This window comes from Artibeus jamaicensis, unplaced genomic scaffold, assembly GCF_021234435.1.
Source record: "Artibeus jamaicensis isolate MK-2021 breed Jamaican fruit bat unplaced genomic scaffold, CSHL_Jam_final contig_233, whole genome shotgun sequence".
Lineage (NCBI taxonomy): Eukaryota > Metazoa > Chordata > Mammalia > Chiroptera > Phyllostomidae > Artibeus > Artibeus jamaicensis.
The window spans coordinates 31,949,236-31,971,399 of NW_026521486.1; the positions used below are offsets into that span (position 1 = coordinate 31,949,236).

A 22,164-nucleotide genomic window follows, 5' to 3' on the forward strand; every position below is an offset into this window, starting at 1 on the left:
AAAGCCTTGCACATACATTCTGACATAAGTTAACTTCTGAGAAGCAAATAAAACGGATAAGGACAGGGAGAGGCAAAAGCCACTTTGGTTTGGCATTTCCCCACACTACTTGACTGCTCTGCCCAAAGCAACGAGAGCTGCATAGAAACTTCCTTAAGTTTCTGTGATAGGGCCAATTGATTTCTCCACCTTTCTATTGCCACGTGGATGTTAGGAAAACTTCTTCAGTTCAACTCTTGTAGCCTTGTTACTTTCTTGTTGCCCTTTCCTATGGGATTTGTCAAGGTTCCCCTCTGAGAAGTGAGGACTTAACAAGTTGTGAGCTGGAAGAAAATCAGAAAAGTAAGTAGGGGGGAAAAAAGAAAAGTAAGTGGAAGCACAACGGGCCAATGTACTGTGAAGTTCTCATAAACATAGTGACTTTCTTTTGTCCTCAAAGTATTTCACAGCACGTTGAACCATCTTATTTCCTTACTCGCTTGTTTTCATCAGCCGCCTCCTGGCACAGGTAAGCTTTCTCAGAGAAAGCAGTCTGTCCATCCCATTCACGCCTATCCCCCAGGACCTAACTCATATCTGGTTCACAGCAGTCGCTCATCAAGTGGTGGTCAATTGATCACATTCATATATATGTATATACGAATATGTACATATACATGATATTCCATGGTTTATGAATAAATGTGTATATATCCCCATACATAAGTACATATTGTACATTTGCATATATATTTATGTTTATATTCTGCACAAATATATACATGTATATATGTATATGTATATACATGTATATGTCTATATTTGTGCAGAAGATATTTCAAACTGGAAAATGCAGGTAACTGTTTGCCAAAGTAGGGTCTCCTACATATAATAAAGTCTTCTGTCTAAGCTAATATTTAACAAACAAACACTACTACTCCCACACTAACAATCCAGATGGTTAAAAAAAACAATGGATTTTTTTTAAAGATTTGATTGTTTTTAAAAGATTTTATTTGAAAAGGGAAGGGAGGGAGAAAGAAAGAGGGAAACATCAATGTGTGGTTGCCTCTTGAGTGCCCCCTACTGGGGACCTGGCCTGCAATCCAGGCATGTGCCCTGACTGGGAATTGAACTGTGACCCTTTGATTCTCAGGCCAGCTCTCAATCCACTGAGCCACATCACCCAGGGCAGAAAGCAGTGGATTTTAACATGAGAATAACATATTTGTGACTTAATAAACCATGATACTTTTATGATTATTTTATACTCCTTGTCTCTGTTTATTAGTTTATGTGTGAGGGGTGTAATGTGGGCAGATATGGCCCAATCAAGTTTCTTTTCAAATTTGGCAGGTGCTACATTTCAAATTCATATGCTCTGGCAAGCTGTCCTTATTTAAATTGTGATATATACAGAAAATTGTAATTTTAACAATTATAATAATAACACTGACTGGGTAAGTGTGCCAGACACAGCATCAGTTTTTTTTTAAAGAAATCACCCAGTTTTTTAAAATTTTATTTATTTATCTTTAGAAGGGAAGAAAAGGAGAGAAATATCAATGTATGGTTGCTTCTGGTGCATCCCCTGCTGGGAACTGGCCTGCAACCCAGGCATGTGCCCTGACGGGGAATCGAACTGCGATCTTTTGGTTCACAAACCCATGCTCAATCCACTGAGCTACACCAGCCAGGGCAGCTTTTTTTTTTTAATTTAACACTATACCAACCCTGCAAGGTAGATGTTATTATCCCATTTATAAAAAAAGAAACTAAGACTCAAAGAGATTGAATAACTTGCCAACGATGCTCTGCTGTTTACCTAGTCGTGACATAGTCAGTCTAAAAATTCAGGTTTCTACTCTGAAGCCCAAACTCTTTTCAGTAAACAACAGCGCCTCTCACACCATTTTACAGACACTAACTTTGAGGGGTAAGTGCTTAGGCAGTTTTTATAGTGTGTGTTCCATAAGTAATTCTCTGCACAGAGAGACAAACCAAATGATAGCCAAACACACTGAAGATTACTCCAGACTACAGACAGCAAGGGGCAAATGTATTTCTGAAACTATCAGCCTGTGTTTCTCAGAATATGGACCATTTTTCACTTGATTATGTCCTACAAAAGAAATCAACTCTCTAACAGAGCTTCATTATTCTCCTCCTATACAAAAAAAAAATAAAAAAGGACTCCTTCATTGCAAACCAATGGGAAGTTCTTAACTCATTTCCTTATACTACTTGAAATAAAAGTGCTTTCTGTCTGTAGAGAAAAGAATTGCTGGATGCTATGCCTTTTGGGTTCTTTTGAGTCCAACACTCAATACTGTGGAGGTGAAAGAAGATTAACCCTTATATCCTTTTAAGGGGAGTGGGGTGATTTTAAACCTAATGAAAGAAGAAATCTAAAAAGAGTGAGAAAAGAAGAAAAGTCTTCCAGTTTAAAGGAGAATTCAGCAAGCTTCCCTGACAGAATTGGCTATTAGCTCTTTGACCTTCTTTCCAGGAGCAGGCCTGAAATGAGGAGGGAAACCATGTGTTTTTAAGTTGTTTTTTTTTAATTCATAGGTATTTCTAAACATTTGTAACAGTAATGAAAAGTCTTTACATTGGGTTCTCGCCTGCCCATGTACTGCTTGGAAGATCCTCTGCAGAGCCAGGGAAAGCACTTCCCATTCAGACCACGAAAATCACAAAAGAGCCAACTGCAGCATCCTCAGCCCCAGGGACTGACAGAGAAGGGGGGTGCCTGGCAGTGGTGGAAGCACTAGTGTGTCGTCCCCCAACATGCCCAGGGAAGTGGACAGGAAGGGAAAGCAGCTCTGCCTTCCTTCCAATTCACATAAAACTCCTCCTGCCAAGAACTTGTTTTTAGACACTTAAACTGAAATGCCCAGAAAGAAAAGGAAACTACAACCTCTGAGTGATTCTCAAAATTCTGGTATCCAAACTGGTTACAGTTTTGTGTGTTGTTTTCTGATGTAAAGTCCTTTCTTAAAGATGGGAGCAATCTCCCATCTTTCAAAAGGCCTCCCCAGGCTAAGGCAAGAGAAAGATCTGGGAGGTTTAGAGGTTTCGAGATGAAAATCCCAGCATGGAGGCTTCAAAGGTACATGACCTTGGGGAAATATCATCCTTCTGAAGACTCAGTTTGTCGATGGTAAAATGGGGTTAACATCTGTTATTAGAAAGTTGTTGAGACCTCAACATAAAAATCACATAGCGCCTGGCTCTTGGTAAGGCATCCGTCAGTGCCCTGTTTCTTATGGGCACACTGGACAAAGCCACTGGAGCCTGGCTGAGTGTGCATGTTTCCACTGCCCAAGACTTGGCCATTACTCCCTCATTAGTGCTTTATGTTGCCAACCGTTTACCTAACCTCCTTAAGGCATCCCCTACCTGCTTCTAGCTCTCTATAGCTTCAAACGTCTGCAGAGACCGAGAAATAAATTCTCATGAAGGGCTAGGCATAAAGTTCGCCTGAGTTCCCCTTCCCACCAGTTATTTCCTAATGGTTGAATACAACTCAGGCTTGGGCAGAAATGCGCACACGCTTTTTTAGACGGACAAAGCAGGTGTCTGCACACCTCTTGGAGTAAGGCGTGGGAAGGGCTTCTTGACTAAAGTCCCCAGGTTGGGAATGGAACGGAAAGGGAGTAGGACAAGAAAGCCTGGATGAAAAGGGTTGCCTCTGCGAGGCGGGCGTCTCGCTGGTGACCCTGTTCTTGGGCACTGGGAGGAAAGGACGCGAGCGGGGACGAGCCGGGAGGGCGGGAGTACCTGAAAAGTCTGGCCGCTGTCTGGTTCTTCCTCCACGCCGTGCCCTGTTGCAGCACCCCCTGCACGATCTCCTTCTCGTTGGGCAGCCGGTAGACGGGGAAGATGTAGAGCCAACAGAGGACCACGACGCAGAGGGCACTGGCTCCCACTGGCAGCCGGGTCCGCGGGAACTTGCACGCCAGTACAGCCATGGCCCCTCTGGACGTGTGTCTCCGGGCCCGCCCGCAGGGGCTCATCGCAGCCCCAGGGTCCCGGGGTGAGGGGCCGGGGGCGAAGACCAGAGCCTCAGCACGATGCTAGGCGAAGTGGCAGCGGAGGGCGCCCCCACCGCCGGCCCCCCATGCACACACAGCTTTCACTTTCTTGCTTGCACTTGCACAAACGCTTCTTCAGCCCTCGCGGCCCCAAAGGTCGGAACAAGGATTTTTCAAATGCAACTTTTTCAAGGATTTTTTTTTTCCTAAGGGAAGTGGCTAGGGGCAAAGTCACAAGCTGTGGCCATGGTCGCTTCCCCTGAAGAAGGCGGGCATTGGGGGTCTCCGAGAGCGCGGAGAGAGACGGCGGCGAATCGTACCCCCTATGTTCTGCAGCATCACTGTCGTTCTCCGCTTGGGTCCAGGGAGCCGCTGGGCTCCCTCCCAGACGTTTGGTCCGCGCCGTCCCCGTTTGAGAGATGCTCCTGCGCCCTTCGCCGTCTCTCCCCGCCTCCCGCGCTGCCAGGCACCCCCCGCCCTCCAGACGCGCTCTCCGCGCCGCGCCAAGTCCTTGGAAATTTCCACCGCGGCCCGGGACCGCTACCCCGTCTCGGGCTTCTCCGCCTCGTCAGCCAGGACCCTCGCTCCCCACCTCTCCCGGAGAAGAAAAGAATTCGCTCTCATCAGTTAATTCAGCAGCGCGCCGCAGCCTTCCGCTGCGCCCCGGACTTCGCAGACAAACGCCCGGGGATTGGTGGAAATCGAGGTCCCCCTCCCTCCCCCACTCGCAAAATTGCCTCCTTCGACCCGTTCAGATCCGCGACGCTCGGCTGGAGCGTGCGGCCCTCTCTTCCGCCCTTGCTCTCTGGAGATGGAGGCAAACAATAAAAAATTATATACATATACATATACATACGCAAAGACATATATGTATGTATATATATATATCCTTCAGTGTGGCAGAGACTGGCTAGTAACCTGACCGTTAGACATGCAGCCGGCGTGCAGGAAGGAACTGTCACCCCGCCGGGTCACCCCAGTCTCTCTGTACCTGGTGATTAACCCGCAGTGAGACGCGAGGTTGCCGGGGGTAGATTTGTCTCTTCTTGGGCTCCCACCCTCATCACCCAGTCCCGGAGCCGCAGCTCCAACCAGCACCCGCGCGCGCGCGTGCACACACACAGACACACCAACGCTCACGGGCCCGCGCGCGCGCGAGGCGGTGCGTGCACGTCGGAGTCCTCCGCCTGTCCTCCGCCCTGCAGGGAAAGGCGTTGCTGCATCCAGATGTGGAGGTAGCTGCTTCCCGAGCACTGGCACCTCACGACGTGACAGTGACTTGGGAGCCGGTTTGCCAACTCCACCTTTTAAGTTAAAGGGCCCTTGTTCTTACTGGCCTTTCTCGCTCCACGGACTAGTTCTTCTTCGCAACCTCGACCTTGGAAAAGTGCCACCCGCCTGGACCCGCGAAGCGGATGGACCCACTGTTAAACGTTTAAGCTGGCCTTGGAGTCCAACGCATAGCTCGAGTACCTCCTAGCGGTTGCTTTTCCGTTTGCTTAAGCATCGTGAAGCGTAAAGTGTGCAAGGACAAAGAAAGGCAGCTGCCTGCTAACCAGGTTGGTTTAGCAATCAGAAAAGCAGAATCTACGGCCTTAGCTCAGTGTGCTCAGTCGACCAGAATGCAGCGCCTAGTGCAGCCGACAGTGACATCTATGTGGCCTGATATCTTTCTCCACAAAGACGTGGGACTTGAGAAGTTGACAAAGTTATTTACCAAATACAACCAAGCCGCCGTCATACTCTCATTCTTCCAATACTGCCATATTCTCTCAAGAGCATGAACCTGAAGGGCAAAAAAGTCTGCAACCACAAAATATGCCTCTATTAATTATCTTAAACTGGTTATTTTTAAGACCCAGAAGGCTCAAGAAGAACTTCAACTTTCCTTCTAAGTGCTAAAAGAATTTAAGATGAAAGGCCTATGCCAGGCTTTAGGAAGGAGCTCTCACCACAGATAGTGGTAGTTAAATCTGAACTAGGTGTGGCAGACAGGGAGAAACCTTTGTGTCCTGTGGTCTCTACACGTCCAAATTAACATTTCACCTCCCCCGAGACTCCTACCTTCTTTCCCAGAATGGCATATATACCTCCTTTTGTCTTATTGTTTTGAGGTACACCTTCTTTCTTCTATGGAATGTTTTTTCTTCCGCGTCACAAATCCAGTGCATCATTCGTGGCCAACCCAACTGGTTAGGCATTTCTCTCTGCATGTGTTCCTCCACCAACTAGAACACAAGCTCAATCAATGTTCGTGATTTCTCGACTCTCATCTCCTTTGACCTTCTGTTCTGAATGTCTGTAGCATTTGGTGGCTCCCAAAGATGATAGAACATTGAGGTGTGTTGTGTTACTAGCATTTTTCATATGTAACTTTGTCTCAGCAACTGGGCAGTAAGAGTATTTGGTCTCTCATATCAAATGACAAGCCTGTGCGTTTGATCCAAATGAGGACTCCACATGACACGCCTACACGTCTGAGGGAAGAGCAGGCACAATATTTGACATTTTATTCATATTCCTCCAGGTACCAATTCAGGCTTGGATACATACATACTCAACAAATAATTGTTGCTTGATTGTTTGCTTGATAAATTTGAGGGCCTCGAATTCATTTAGCCTGTTTGCTAAGGCAGCACTGTTTAAGAAAAAGTATAAACTCCCACAGGTCAATGTTTTAGGTAAAATATTTTACCTGATACTTAGCTATCTGGTTTATATGCCTGATAGTAGATAGTTTAGGCACTGTTTTATACTTCTGCATCTGAGTATACATACAGGGTTTGCTTAAGAAACAACTTTTAAAACTCCATACATGTTTATTTACTGAACTAGTAAACACTATGTGCAAAGCTTCTTTATACCATATAAGTAAACTTGCGGGCCAGTGCATCTGCGACGACAGAGTTGTAATGAAAGCCTGTGTAACATCGAAGCCACGAAGAAGAGAGGGAAAGAGGCACCCTCACTGGAACATTGAGAGAGAAGAAGATGCAGAAAGATGTCCAGAGGGAATGGGGCACACACCGTTTATCATCTGGCTTGAATGTTAATGGGTGTGGAGATAAACATTCATAGTCACATAGAAATGTCTTATTAAAAGATTAAATAAACTTGTCGATGATTTGAGATAAAAAATTTTTAATATCACCCTTTCTTCAGTCTCATCTCAAATTCTTGTCAGAATGGCTTGGAATGGAAAAGAAAAAAAACACAAAAATATGTCTTTTTCACAACCAGTTATAACACCAAAGCAAATAACACTGTAGAATGAATATAGATTCTTTGAATAAATGCATTTGCTTGTCTCCATTTCCTCTTGTGACCCCACTAAAAGGACAATAAAAGAATAAAAGAGACATAAACTCAAAGAACAGGAGAAAAAGATGGGATACAAAAGCAGACAAACATATCAAAGTGTTCATAAGCAGGTAAGCAATGGAACGATGGTAACTAATTTATCAACCTGGAGAAAGCCCTGGGCCTTCAAGTGATAGTGCGTATGTTGTGGGGGAGGGGCAAGTAGACTAGATAAAAGCCAACCACAAGAGAAAAATTCTGAGATATTCTAAATTAAATTACAGCTGCTGGGGAGTGAGAGAAAGTGATGGGAATAATTAACCAGTTAATGTCTCTGGACCAGTTAACAAAAAACTGCTCACATTTCTCAGTGTATGTGGGAGCTTTCAGTCAACCACCAGGAGTCTAATGGCTGACCGCTGCATCCTGAATATGCAGGAACTCTCAGGACTATTGCCTGTAACCAATCAAAAGTAGTAAATATTTCTTCTTTACAGACTGTGCTTCTATCACAGAACTGCCCTTGCTTCACTTTTTCCCACCCTCCCTTATCTACAGCCAATGTAAATTCTTTCACAAACAATTTACATCTTTCTTCCCCAAATCATGATGTGTGAACTGCAGGATGGTGGACCTGTTTCCTTCACCACCTAGTGCTGCTGCTGCTGGTTTAGACTTCATGCTCCAGGACCGGGTCTTTTTCTGGTAAACATATGGCTCAATAAACCCTTTCTTTTAAAAAAGGCTTTCAGCTGTGGAAGTTAAGTGTTTTATGTTTAACACCAAAAGGAATAAGGCCAGTTTGCACGACAGAGCTCTCAAAGGACTCAGAAGTTAGAGGCACCTGGTACTCCTGGAGGTAGAGGGATGGATGAAACAAAACACGAGTTTGTTCGAAAGTCTCTAAAAGGAACAATGAAGCCTTTAGATCTCATCATCCTGGAGCCTGACTTGGAACAGGACATTAGTTCTCTCGAGAAACTGACCAGCACAAAGGAGAAGACCTGTAGGTTCTGAAATGTGCAGAAGGCCTCCCATCAAACAGGCGCATCCCTGCCTACTGCCCTACAGTGAAGCCCTCCAGTTGGTAAACGCTACTCACACAGACCTGCTAGCCTCTTTGTTAGGCCTCGTTCTTGAATAAGAATAGAGAGTCAAGAACCACAGATATTTGAAGAGTAGCCAATGGAAGCCATAGAAATTCTTAGAGAAAATTTTTTCCAGCTTGGAATTTTTTGCCCAACCAAAATATGATTCAAACATGAAGGAGAATAGACACTTTCAAATGCAAAATCTTAAAAACTTTACACTCATGCATTTTTTTCCTATGAAGATGTTGGTAGTACTCTCCTAAAATAAGAAGTTTACCAAGAAAGAAGGAGCTAAGGATTCAAAAACCCAGACCTTTCATTCAAGGAAGAGAGACAAAGGAAATTGCTAGGAAAGCAGGTATGCCTCAGATCAGAAGAATAATCAATAACTTCTGGTTTCAGCTCAGAGACAGCTGGGAAGTGGTCATTCCCAATCTTACAAGAGAGCTGAACAAGCCGAAAATCAACAACTGAGGTTACAAGGCAAATAACCATCCCCAATCTGGAGAAATAGGCGTGTCCACAGCCAGAGTTGTTATGTTTCTCTGGAACAGACAATTTGGAATGGATCGAAATAGAATTGGCAGAATCTGAGAGCGGACTAAGGAGAAACTTCTGGAAACCACATCCAGGCAGGCCACCAACTTTTGTGAGTTTTACCTTCAGGAATCTCACCAGATTATCAGGGTGAAAAACTGATCAATGTCCTCTCAGGGCCCTGGTGGGGGTAGAGAAGAAGTAACCACTGTGAAATATGACCAGAGGAGTCTCCAAAATGAAGTGTTACTATCTATGGAAAAATCCCATATAATAGCCTTGTCCCTCCTGGAAAAAGGGTATTTATACCATTTCAATCCCCAGTGGCCTTTCTATCTCACCTAATCTGGGGAAATAAAAGTATGGAACACTTCCGAAGTTTACAGCCCAGGGACGAAGGCCCACTAAAAGACACAAATTTAACCATAAGATCATGGAGCACTTCCTTCTCCCACAACTTACCACCACACTAATAGGGATCCAATATTAATTATATCAGTGCATTACAGCTAAAAAAGCAAAAAGATGCAAATTCTCTGAGGAAAATTACTTAGGAGACCCTAAAGTTAATTGACGAGTCAAAACCAATGACACTAGAGAAATTTGAAGCCTCTGGCACTTTTAACTAGTGCCGACATTAAACACAGCCAAACTCCCACCAAATTAACATAAAACGTCACGATAAAGGCATATTTACCTCTGCTCCTATTACCTTGTACATTGTGTCTGGCTTTCAACAAAAAGTTATAAGGTATATTATAAAATAAGGAAAGAAAACAGCCTGAAGACAAAGAAAACATCAGAACTAGACACATCATAAAATATACGACCCAGGTGTTGGGATTATCTAACAGAGAATTTAAAGTCACTGTGATTAAGATGGCAAAGGCTCTAGTGAAAAAACTAGTCAACATGCAATGTAAGCATATAAATAGAAACTCTAAGAAAGAATAAAATAGCAATGCTAGAAAACAAACACAAAAATGGAAATGAAGAATGCTTTTGATGAGCCCATCAGATGGCCGAGGAGAGAATTAGCAAGCTGGAAGGCGGGTCAGCAGGAACTAAAATATGGGTGAATTAACCATTAATTTAAAATGAATTAAGTATATAATCAAAATATCAGGAAGAAAACTGAGAAAGAAATAGAGGAAATATTAGAAGTAATTCATCTTAGTGGAGAAATTTCCAGAAGTAATGATGGATATCAAACCACAGATTCAGGGATCTCAGAGACTACCTAGTAAGACAAATATAAAAAAAAAAGCCTTACACATGGTCTTATATTCAAACTACAGAAAACAAACAGAAAGAGAAAACCTTAAAATGAGTCAATAGGGGGTGAAAGAAGTCACCTTATTTATAGAAGAAAAATAAATTACAAACAACTTCTCAAAACAAACCATACATGCAAGAAGCCAATAAAGGAAAATATTTAAAGTGTTAAGAGAAAAAATATCACCAACCTAGGATTGTATAGCCAGTGACAATGTCCTTCAAGGTGAAAGATAAATAAAAAGACTTTCCCAAACAAAAACAAAAAAAGGAGGAATTCATCAGCAGCACATCTACCCCACAAAAATGTTTTAAAAATTTCTTCAGGAGAAGGAAATAGTATAGGTCAGAAACTCAGAGCTATATATAGAAAGGAAGAACCTCAGAGAATGAATAAATAAAGGTCCAATAAAATTATTTTTCTTATTTTTAACTTACATAAAAGATAATTGCTTGACGTATTAGTAGTAATAATATATAGAGTGATTATACCTTAAGGGCAAGTGAAATAAAGGACAGCAATGTCAGAAATACAGGGCAGGGGGGAGGAACTGGGAATACTCTGCTATAAAGTACTTGCGCTACACAGAAAGCAATACAGCATTATTTGAAAGTGGACTTAGATCTACTGAAAATGTGTATTTCCCCCTATTTTCTATCCGATGGCAAGGCTCCAAAAGAGCCATCTCCACCAGTCTTCAGATATCAAGTCCAACTCCCAAGACCCACGTGTTACTCTTAGTATATTACAGCCAGTATTAGCTAAGGCACAAGTGTTGCCACTGTGTATTTGTGATTTGAATGAAATGCAAGATATGTATGAGTTGAGCCTATGCAACTCCTAGGCTCAGTTCATTTTGAGCAAGCCTTAAAACTTCCAATAAGTGTTCTTTTCTGAAGTTCCAGGGATGAATTATCAGTAATATATGATAATCATATTAAGCAAGTATTCACCCCCTGAGGTACCATCCTGATTCCATGAAGATGAGCTGTAGAGGACTCTATCCACATTCACATCTGATAGTGTTGAAAGCATAAAGGAGACACACACATACAAGGCAGGCAGCAATGCAGCAAGTCATCTCCTATCATATACAGCTGCTTCACCAGACTATCCTCTTGATTGACAACCAGGCACAGTATCAGCTACAGATGCCGAACCTGCAATCCATCCTCTAATTAAAAAATAGCTTTCCTCTTGACCCTGCAAAATAATCAATAGGATAAACACAACAAACATTACCAATTACTCAAATGGCAATTTCAACCTGCTTTTATCATGGAATTTTAAATGAGTCATCATGGAATACTGATTAATATCTTTTCTCTATGTTCCCAAGTACAGTCTTCAGATGAATCTGGTAGTATGACATCAATCCAGTTCTTCTCAGGGGAAATCGAATCTGGGGGGCTTTGCCTAGCTTTGACCATGACTCAACACCCCATCTGAATAGCTGAAAGTGGGATTCTCTTGCTCTGAGATGTTCTCTCAAGAAAAAAAAGTGACACTAGCACCCTCACCCAGTTACATACTACCCTTTGATCTCCCCCAGTTTCCACTTGTCTCCATTTTTACTTTGTTTCAGCCTTTCTGGGTGGGAATCTCTGCCCAACCACATGACAGGCAGCAGCCAGAGCTTTGCCAGAGTTTCCTCTTCTGTCCCTTCCCAGGAAAAGGACTCGAGTTAGAAAGGTTATGGGTGATGAAACTATCTGCTTCTGGGCAATGAGACAGCACTCACAGTCAGGCCTAGTTTACTGCCCACAAGGCATGCTCTCCAGTTTTCTGTTCCCTGAAGAATACACTGGGTCAAATTCAGAGGAATGAAAAGAGTGTCCCGATTTTGTGTGGAATACAAAACAAAAAATAACAAGTCAATTACTGAAACAGACAAAAACAAACTCAGACACAGACAGAATGGTGATTACCAGAGGAAAAGGAATGTGGGGAGGGTGACATGGACCAAGTGAATCAAGTACATAGTGATGACAGGAAACCAGACTTGGGGTGGTGAGCACACAATAGAGTACACAGATGTCAAATATGATCTTGTATATCTGGAAATTATACAGTGTTATTAACAAATGTTAGCCCAATACATTTCATTTAAATAATAATAAAATACAAATGTTCTAAATCCTCTTCCAGACACAAAAGGGTAGTTTCAGACCCAGGACATCTGGATACAGGAAAACAAGAAAAAATTGTGTAAAAATACAGGATTGCTGTAAAGCCCTACTCCTTTCTTCTCAACTCCACATTCCAGAAACCTGTCCAAAAGTGTCTTCCTTTTACTACCCACTCAGTCAGATGAAACAAACAGTAACTGAGTCGGCCATCTTTTCCTGCGTTATGTCCCAGGTTAGCAGATGTTTTAGTTTTTCATTCTAGTGCTCAACCAAATTTGATTCCGAGTGTGGTGAAGCATATCTGTTTATACATTATTACTCTTTTCAAACCACTTTGGTACATTGCCAACAGTTGTGTATACATTAGTCCAATGAAATTTGGTTTGGGGGGCTACTGATGCTCCATACCTTAAATGGTATTCTCAGCCATGGCCTAGGTCATGGCTGAACACAGACCAGAGTAAATTACATGTTCACTCCAGGCAGGACCCATTGGGAGCCAGCTGGGGCCACCAGTGAGAGCTCTCTGTATCCACTTGTCAACTAAATGCTGCCTCACTCAGAAACTATTTTCTAAAACCATCTTCAGGAGGCTCTTTTCTTTTTGATATTTTGTACAGTCTCTTACCTCATCAGCAACTAGAAGAAGACAAAGGAATCTGTCATGTTCTCACCCAACATCTTAAAATGTGAGCATTTCATGCTACTCAGTTTATGTACTGAAGTAGCTGTTTCCAGGGCCTAGACTAGGACTGCCTCTACATTCCAGTTCTTTTCTGAGCCAACCAACTGGGCTTTTCTGCTTGGCATCTACATAACCCACTTCAATTTATCCTTGGAATGCCTCCAGGGATTTCCATTATTGGATTCACTACAAAGCACTGTCTGACTATACATCAAAATCTTGGCAAGGTAAGGTTCTTGCTGTACTATGATACACTGCCCTCAATTTCTACTGTTGTTCAGACCTTCAGAAGGAACAGAACAAAACCTTGCTTCTTCAGCCAAGGTTTTACAAACAAACCACTGATCAAATGAAGCAAACTTCTAGACTACATTGCATTCTCCAGTTAAATACTTCTATCAGTAAACCAGGAAATTCACTTTGCTTTAACAAGGAGAGAAACCTATGATTCAAACCACTCATCTGTAAGTGCTGCCAGTTTGTGGGGCACCTGCTGTTGGTCCTAATGGCAGGTTGGCAGTATCGGACACCATATACATCCCCAGAGCCATAGCCATGCACCTATATACAGCATTTCAATTTTAACACAACTCTTCTGAGCTACTGCTACTTATGGAATGAATCTAATATTACCCACGACACAAAGGGATTTTGGATATCAGAATTATTTTGAAAAGTTTTCAGTGTGGTTTCTTTAGATATTTTGCCTTACTAATTGTATCTCCCCTTCCTTTATGATGTCAATGATATAAATATTAGACCATTTAATATTTTCTCACACTTCCAGTCAAGACGAAGGCATAGGTAGACATACTTTACCTTCTTGCACAACCATAAGAAGGAATGCAACTAACCTCAAAACAAAAATCACCCAGAACTGCCAGAACTCTGTGAAAGTCTGGCAACCAAGGATTTAAAGAACCCATGTTCATCCAGACAGGTAGGAGGGGCAGAACTGGGGAGCCAGGGCAGAGGGGAGTTGGTGTGGCAGTGGTGAGGAGGCAGAGGTGAGGTGGCCAGCAGAACAGGTAGTCCCACATTTATGTGTAGTAGATAAAATCAGAAGGGACACCTTGGAAGCTACCAATCCCAGCCCCAGGCCAGATTGCATAACCCAGGATTCTAATGCCAGGAAATTAAAGCCTCATAACCTCTGGCTGTAAAAACCAGTGGGGTTGGTGCCGCAGAAGAAACTGCCAGGCTCTTGGGAGAGGCCATTTAAAGGGCCCACACAGTCCTAGAACAATTGCAAACCCACCCACTCTGGGAACCACCACCAGGGCAGCAACTAGAAGGGTGCCAGTCACGTATGGGAAGGGGGTGAAGTGAGGGAAAATGGGGCAAGTGCTGAGTAAGACTCAGTAGCATTGCCCCTCTCCTACCCCTTCCCCACATACAGAGCCACAGATTGATGAAGCATGTTGCCCTACTCTGGCAAATACCTAAAAGCTCCACCCCTTAAAACTTAACAGATGCACTAAGACAGGGAGTCAAAGCAGCTCTACTTAATACACAGAAACAAACACAGGGAGGTTGCCAAATCGAGGAGACAGAGAAACACAGGCCAAATGAAGGAACAGAAAAAAACTGAAGAGAAAGAACTATTCGAAATGGTTATAGCCAACATATCAGATACAGAGTTCAAAACACTGGTGATAAAGATGCTAAAAAAAACTCATTAAATATAGATAAAGCAGAAAGAAAGAAATGAAGGCTATACTAAGTAAAATAAAGAAAAATCCACAGGGAACCAACAGTGAAGGGAAGGAAGCCAGGGTCCAAGTCAGTGATTTGGAACATAAGGAAGAAATAAACAATCAAACAGAAAAGAATGAAGAAACAAGAATTATTAAAAAATGAGGAGAGATAAGAAAACTCTAGGACAACTCCAAAAGTGCCAACATCTGAATTATTGGAATGCCAGAAGGAGAAGAGAATGAGCAAGAAATTGAAAAATTATTTGAAAAAATAATGAAAGAAAACTTCCCCAATTTGGTAAAGGAAATAGACATGCAAGTCCAGGAAGCACAGAGAGTCCCAAACAAGATGGATGCACAGAGACCCACACAAACACACATCATAATTAAAATGCCAAAGGTTAAAGGAGAGACTATTAAAAGCAGAAAGAGAAAAGGAAACAGTTAGTTACAAAGGAGTTTCCATAAGACTATTAGCTGGTTTTTCAAAAGAAATCTTGCATGCAAGAAGGAGCTGGAAAGAGGTCATGAAGGGCAAAGACCTACATCCAAGATGACTCTATCCAACAAAGCTATCATTTAGAATGGAAGAACAGATATAATGCTTCTCAGACAAGGTAAAGCTAAAGGAATTCATCATCACCAAGCTATTATTATATGAAATGTTAAAGGGACCTATTAAAGAAAAAGAAGAAGATAGAAACTATGAACATTAAAATGACAACAAACAACTGTCAACAACTGAATCTCAAAAATGAAAACAGAAAAAATAACAAAGTAAGCAAACGACTAGAGCAGAAACAGAATCAGACATATGGAGATCATTTGGAGAGTTATCAGTGGGGAGGGGGAGAGAGAGAATGGGAGAAAAGGTACAGGAATTAAGAAGTATAATCGGTAGGTACAAAATAGACACAGGGATGTTAAGAAAAATATAGGAAGTGGAGAAGCCGAAAAACTTACATGCATGACCCCTGGATATGAACTAAGAAGGGGATTCCTGGAGGGAAAGTGGGTACCAGGTGAAGGGGGGGCAAAGGGAGAATAATCAAGACAACTGTAATAGCATAATTAATAAAATATACTTCAAAAATAAAAATTATAGCAAAATTAAAAAATTTTGTATCACAAGTGCTTCTGTCTCTGTTAATTTAAATTTTATTTTTCCTCTGTTTTTCAGATTGGATAATTTCACTTAATCTATCTTCTGATTCATTCTTGCAATAGCTATCTTCCATTGTGCTATTGAGCCCATCCCCTGATATTTTTTTATTTCGAGTATTTTATATTTTCGTTCTAGAAATTTGATTTAGTTTATTATTATGTTTCTATTTCTCTGCTAAAATAGAATTAATTTTGCAAGACCCTTTAGGCAGGTCGGTCACCTATACTGAAGTAATTTTTCTTCCTCCCAGCTAGCAATAAAGTGCAAACTGACAACATGCAAGACTGACAGATTCCAAAATTTGAAGAAAGCAAAGTAGCAACAACCTTTCTCAAAATTAAGTCAAACACATCAAGATTTCTGAAAACCAAAAATTAAGAAAAGCTTTGAAAGGAACCATTTTTAAAAAATGACCCATTGGGTATAGAGAACAATTTGGATGGCTGGATTTCTCCAAACCCTAGGGAGGCCAAAAGACAGTGAATCAACATCTTTAAAATACTGAAAGTAAATACTGTCAACCCACAATTTTATATCCAGTAAAAATACCTTTAGGAATTATGGCAAAATAAATATATTCTCAAATGAAGGAAAACGGAAAGAACTATTGCCCGTAGATTTGCTATAAAATAAATGGTAGAAGATGATATTCTGGTGAAGGAAAATGCTACCAGATAAATACCCGAAACTCCAGGAATAAAGAAAAGGAACATAAATGGGTATATCACTAGATAAATATTTTTTAAACTTATTTTCTCCTCCTAATTTTTTTAGTTGTATATAGCCATTCAATGCAAAAATTATAACATTTTTCTGATGTGGGTTTTCAGCTATTTATATTAAAACAAGTGACAACTATAACAAAAGGAAGAGTATAAAGAGAAGATTTCTATACTTTGAAGTGGCAAAATATTAACTCTAAGTAGATCGTGAAAGGTTAGGTAGGTATGTTGTAATCCTTAGAATATACACACACACAAAATACACCATATATATCCAATAGTAATATAAAATGAATGAAATATTTTAAAAAATCAAACAATCCAAAAGAGTGCAGGAAATAAAAAACAAGGAAAAATAATAAAATAATAGATAGAACCCCAAGCATCTTAATATTTATATCAAAGGTAAATAATCTAAGCCCTCAATTAAAGGCAAATAGTTCAGATTGATAAAAGAATGAAGCTTAACTATATCCACAAGAAATGCACTTTAACAATAATTATATAGATATGTTAAAAGTAAAGGTTAAAAAAAGATATAACACACAATTATTTTTTTATCCTCACCTGAGGACATTTCAGGGGAAGAGAGGATGAGAGAGACAGACAGAGAGAAGCACTGACGTGAGAGAAAAACATCAATTGGTTGCCTCCTGTATGAACCCACGACCTAGGTAAAGCCTTTGCCTGGAATCGAATCACAACTTTCCTATGTACAGAATGACACTCCAACAAACTGAGCAACACTGGCCAGTGCTATCATACAATCATTAATGAGTTAATAGAGTTACATTAATTTGGGACAGAGTATACCTGATGATGAAGAAGATAAAGAGGATCCTTACATAATGATGAAAAGTTAGTTCTTTAAAAGTATATAGCAATCCTAAATTTGCACCTAACAAAAGAGCTTCAAAATATATTGGTCAAACATATGGACTAAAAGAAGAAATAAACAAATTCATAGTTTTACTTGGAGATTTCAAAAGTCCTCTTTTATTAATTCCCAGAACAAAAAGAGAGTCAAACTGCAAGGATGTATAAAACTTGAACATGCCCTGGCTGGTGTAGCTCAGTGGATTGAGTGCGGGCCTGTGAAGCAAAGGGTCACTGGTTCTATTCCCAGTCAGGGCACATGCCTGGGTTGCAGGCCAGGTCCCCAGTAGGGGACACATGAGAGGCAACCACACATTGACGTTTCTCTCCCACGCTTTCTTCTTCCCTTCCTCTCTCTCTAAAAAGTAATTAACTAATTAATTTTAAAAAACCAACTTGAACATGACTAATCAACTTGACCCAGCTGACATATATAGACGCTTATAGAATATAGAATAATCTACCTAATAAAAGTAGAGTGTACTTTTGTTACACCTTAACATGATCATTCACCAAGACAAACCATATATTTGGCTGTAAGACAAACCTTAACATACTTGGAAGAAGTTATATTATACAAAGTATGTTCTCTGACTAAAACAGAATTAAATTATGTCGATAATACAAAAAGAAATTTTAAATCTCCAAATAATGAAAATTAAACAACTTGCTTTTAAATGCCTCATGGATTAAACAGGAAGTTGTGGGGAAATTATAGTCATTTAAACTGAGTAAAAATGAAAATATGTCTTAATTTGTCTCAGGCAGCTTAATTAGCGATTTTGAGGAATATATATATTGACATGATATATATATATATAATTCACATTGCATTAGAAAAAAGGAAGGTGTCAAATTAATTATTTAACATCTCATCTTAAGAAATGAGAAGAGTGAATTGAGACCAAAGCAAGTAGAAGAAAGGTAATAACCAAAATAACAGAAGAAATCAATCACATTGAAAAAATTTTTAAATAGATAAATAAAACCAAAAGACAATTATTCATATAGATTAATTTACCTCTCACTAGTTTAATTGGGAAAGAAGAGGGAAGAGAAATTAAGTACTAATATCAGGAAGGAAGAAGATACAGCACTATGGACTGTGTAGACATGGAAAAGGTAAGAAGGCAATGCCACCATAAATTTTTTCAACAAAATGTTAGCAAATAGAACCCTGTAGTATGTTAAAAGAATAATATTGTCATAGAAATTCATGGCTGTATTGATATTAGAATGCCAGCATCACCTGGGAACTGGTGAGCAATGCAAACTGGGGAGAGGGTCCAGCAACTTGTGTTTTACTGACCTTTCCAGGGGACTCTAAGGCGCACTGATGTTTGAGGACCACTCCCCTAACTCATCTCAAGCAAATACAGTCAAACACTGGAGGAGGAACCTGGACAGCAGATGAAGAATTACTGTATTAAGAAACCGTAAATCTACATGGAAGTGAGACTCATCTGGCTGAGACTGAGCAGAAAAGAGATTGAGAAATTAGAATGGGGGTGGAGGGTTAATTTGAGTAATTTGGATGATAATTTCTTTGGACTTTCAAAAGATCAAGAAAATTTAACTACTAATGGGACTGAATTTTTTTTGTGGGATTATAACTCACAAGAGCAAAATAATTTGGTTTCAGATTTTAAATCCCTTGGGATTTTAGCTAATTTTCAATAAATGTTTTAAAAAATTGTTAAAATAAAAGCTGTCAAGCATTCACAAAAAAACAGAGAATAGTATGACTAACCTGCATATTTCTCAGATTAAACGATCATCAATAGTTTTCCATTTCTGTCTCAATTACTTTTTTTCTTCTTTGTTTTGTTGTGGGGAGGGGCTATACTATTTTTGAGAAAATCCCTTGCACTCTTTTATTTAAAATATTAAGTCTTCCATAAGTTTCAATGAAAAATAGAGAAATTTTCACACATAGCCACAATCTTATTTTGTTTTTTAACAAAATCATAAATAATTCTTTACTATCATCTACCACTTTGTTTGTAATATTTTCTGAATTGTCTTAAAAAATCTATTGCAGACTCCTTTGAAATAGGAAACAAACAAGGCCACATGTGACATTTGATTGTCATGTTACATTTCTTAAGTTTCTGTTCATTTAGAACAGTCACCTCTCCCTTTTATATTCATGTCACTGACTTGTGGATGAAGTAAAATCGTTCCTCTGTAGAATGTCCCCAGTGGATTTGTCTGATTGCTTCTCCCTGGTGCTGTCTATCTTTTTTCCTTCTCCCCTTCTCCCATTAAACTGGAAGTTAGACCTATAACCTTGCTTAGATCCAGCTTCAGTCTTTTTTGCAAGAATATTTCGCATGTTGTGCTGTGTACTTCATTAAGTCTGGTTGTTTAGCTGTGTTGATGTTACTACATCAAGTAGCCTTAACAAGTTCAAACAGTGTTGTCTGATCTTTTTGTTATAATCATCAATTTTCCTCTTGATGATTTTGGCATCCATTAATGATCTCTGTTTAAGTCAGTTATTATTTTCGAAGTTGCAAAATGGTGCATTTATAATGCTACTGTCCTCCCTATATTTTCATTTTAAGTCTTCTGTAAAACCAACTTACTCTCATCAGGCTAACTTTAGTTAGCCTGAAATAGTGTACAGAACAAGATGAATACATACTTAGCTCTTTGTTTCTTTAATAGCACTTAACGAAAAATTTAAAGAACACATCCTACTACTCAGCAATTATGTTTCTAGAAATCTTCCTACACACATACTTACAAAAATGTGGAAATATATACAAAGATGTTTAGCATTTTTGTAATAGAAAAAAATAAAATTCTGAAAAGATATTTCTCAATAGAAGACCAATAGAAGATTGCTTAAATAACTCTGATGTATTTGTATAAGAGAATATTATGCAGCCCTTCAAAAAATATGTTTCTCTTAGATAACTAAGGAACTTTCTTTTTTTTAAAGATTTTTTAAATTTTTATTTTATTTTAATTGTTGTTCAAGTACAGTTTTCTGCCTTTTACTCCTATCCCAGCTCACCCACCCCGTCCTCCCCACCTCCCTCCCATTTCTACCCTCACCTAGTTTTTGTCCACATGTCCTTCATACTTGTTCCTGTAGACCCTTCCCCTTTTCCCCTGAAATTCTCTCCCCTAACCCCCTCTGGTCACTGTCAGCCTGTTCCTGTTCCTGTTCTGTATTTCAGTGTCTTTGATTATATTTTGCTCGTTTGTTTGTTTTGTTGATTAGATTCCTGTTAAAGGTGAGATCATATGGTATTTTTCTTTCACCGCCTGGCTTATTTAGTTTAGCATAATGCTCTCCAGTTCCATCCATGCTATCGCAAAGGGTAGGAGCTTCTTCTTTCTTTCTGCTGCATAGAATTCCACTGTGTAAATATACCATATTTTTTGATCCATTCATTTACTGATGGGCACCTAGGTTGCTTCCAACACTTGGCTATTGTAAATTGTGCTGCTATGCACATTGGGGTGCATAGGTTCTTTTAGATTGGTGTTTCAGGGTTCTTAGGATATAATCCTAGCAGTGAAATTGCTGGGTCAAAGGGCAGATCCATTTTTAGTTTTCTTAGAAAATTCCATACTGTTTTCCATAGTGATTGTACCAGTCTGCAATCCCACCAACAGTGCACTAGGGTCCCCTCTTCTCCACAACCTCTTCAACATTTGTTGTTTGTTGCTTTGTTTGTGATGGTCATTCTAACTGGTGTGAAGTGGTATCTCATTGTGGTTTTAATTTGCATCTGTCCTATAGCTAGTGATACTAAGAATCTTTCCATGTATCTCTGGATCTTCTGTATGCCTTCCTTGGAGAAGTGTCTGTTCAAGTCTTTTGCCCATTTTTTAATTTAGTTACTTGTCTTCTTAGAGTGGAGTTGTATAAGTTCTTTGTATATATTGGAGATTAAACCCTTATCTGAGGTATCATTGGCAAATATGTTTTCCCATGCAGTTGGTTCTCTTTTTATTTTAATACTGTTTTCTTTAGCCATGCAGAAGCTTTTTATTTTGATGAGATTCCATTTGTTTCTTAATTTAATAGAAGCTACCTACTGCAATCATCTGATTTTATGAGGAAACTTAGAAACATTCTTTTAAAATTGTGACAAAGCTCTGACCTCTGTGGCTCAGTTGGTTGGGCATTGTTCTGCAAGACAAAATGTTGCAGGTTCGATTCCCAGTCAGGGCACAGGCCTGGGTTGCAGGCTTGGTCCTTGGTCAGGGTGTGTGCAAGAGGCAATCAACTAATGTTTCTTTCTCACATCAATGTTTCCCTCCCTCTCTTTTCCTTTCCCTTCCCTATCTCTAAAAATAAATAAATAAAATCTTCTTAAAACTTGTAGCTAAGACAAAGTTTGGTAAATTTGTTGAATATAAGAGCAACATAAAAATCAGCAACATTCTTCTATAGTGGAAACAGCCAGCTAGAAAATGGATGAGGAAATATACCATGAACAATCACAATAAAATTGTAAAATGTCTAGGACCTAATGCAACAAAGATTATACAGAATTTTATGAAAAACAATTTTAAACTCTATTAAGGATTTTAGAGAGGAATTTAATCAATGGAGAGGTAACAATGTTTGTGGCTGAAAAAAAATAAGATTGTAAAGACATATTTTTACACACACACACACAAAAATAATCTAGAAATTTTTTGGGGTC

At 39.9% G+C, this 22,164-nt stretch overlaps 1 protein-coding gene across 1 annotated transcript in view; it reads right to left on the bottom strand.

Moving 5' to 3' along the window:
• ST8SIA1 (ST8 alpha-N-acetyl-neuraminide alpha-2,8-sialyltransferase 1) overlaps positions 1-4,883 on the bottom strand; it is a 135,215-nt gene extending 130,332 nt beyond the window's left edge. Inside the window, exon 1 of the mRNA XM_037144803.2 lies at positions 3,763-4,883. Within this exon, the coding sequence (XP_037000698.1) occupies positions 3,763-3,998 (236 nt within the window). The 5' untranslated portion in view covers positions 3,999-4,883. The remainder of the gene's footprint in view (positions 1-3,762) is intronic.
• Positions 4,884-22,164: the final 17,281 nt, after the last annotated feature.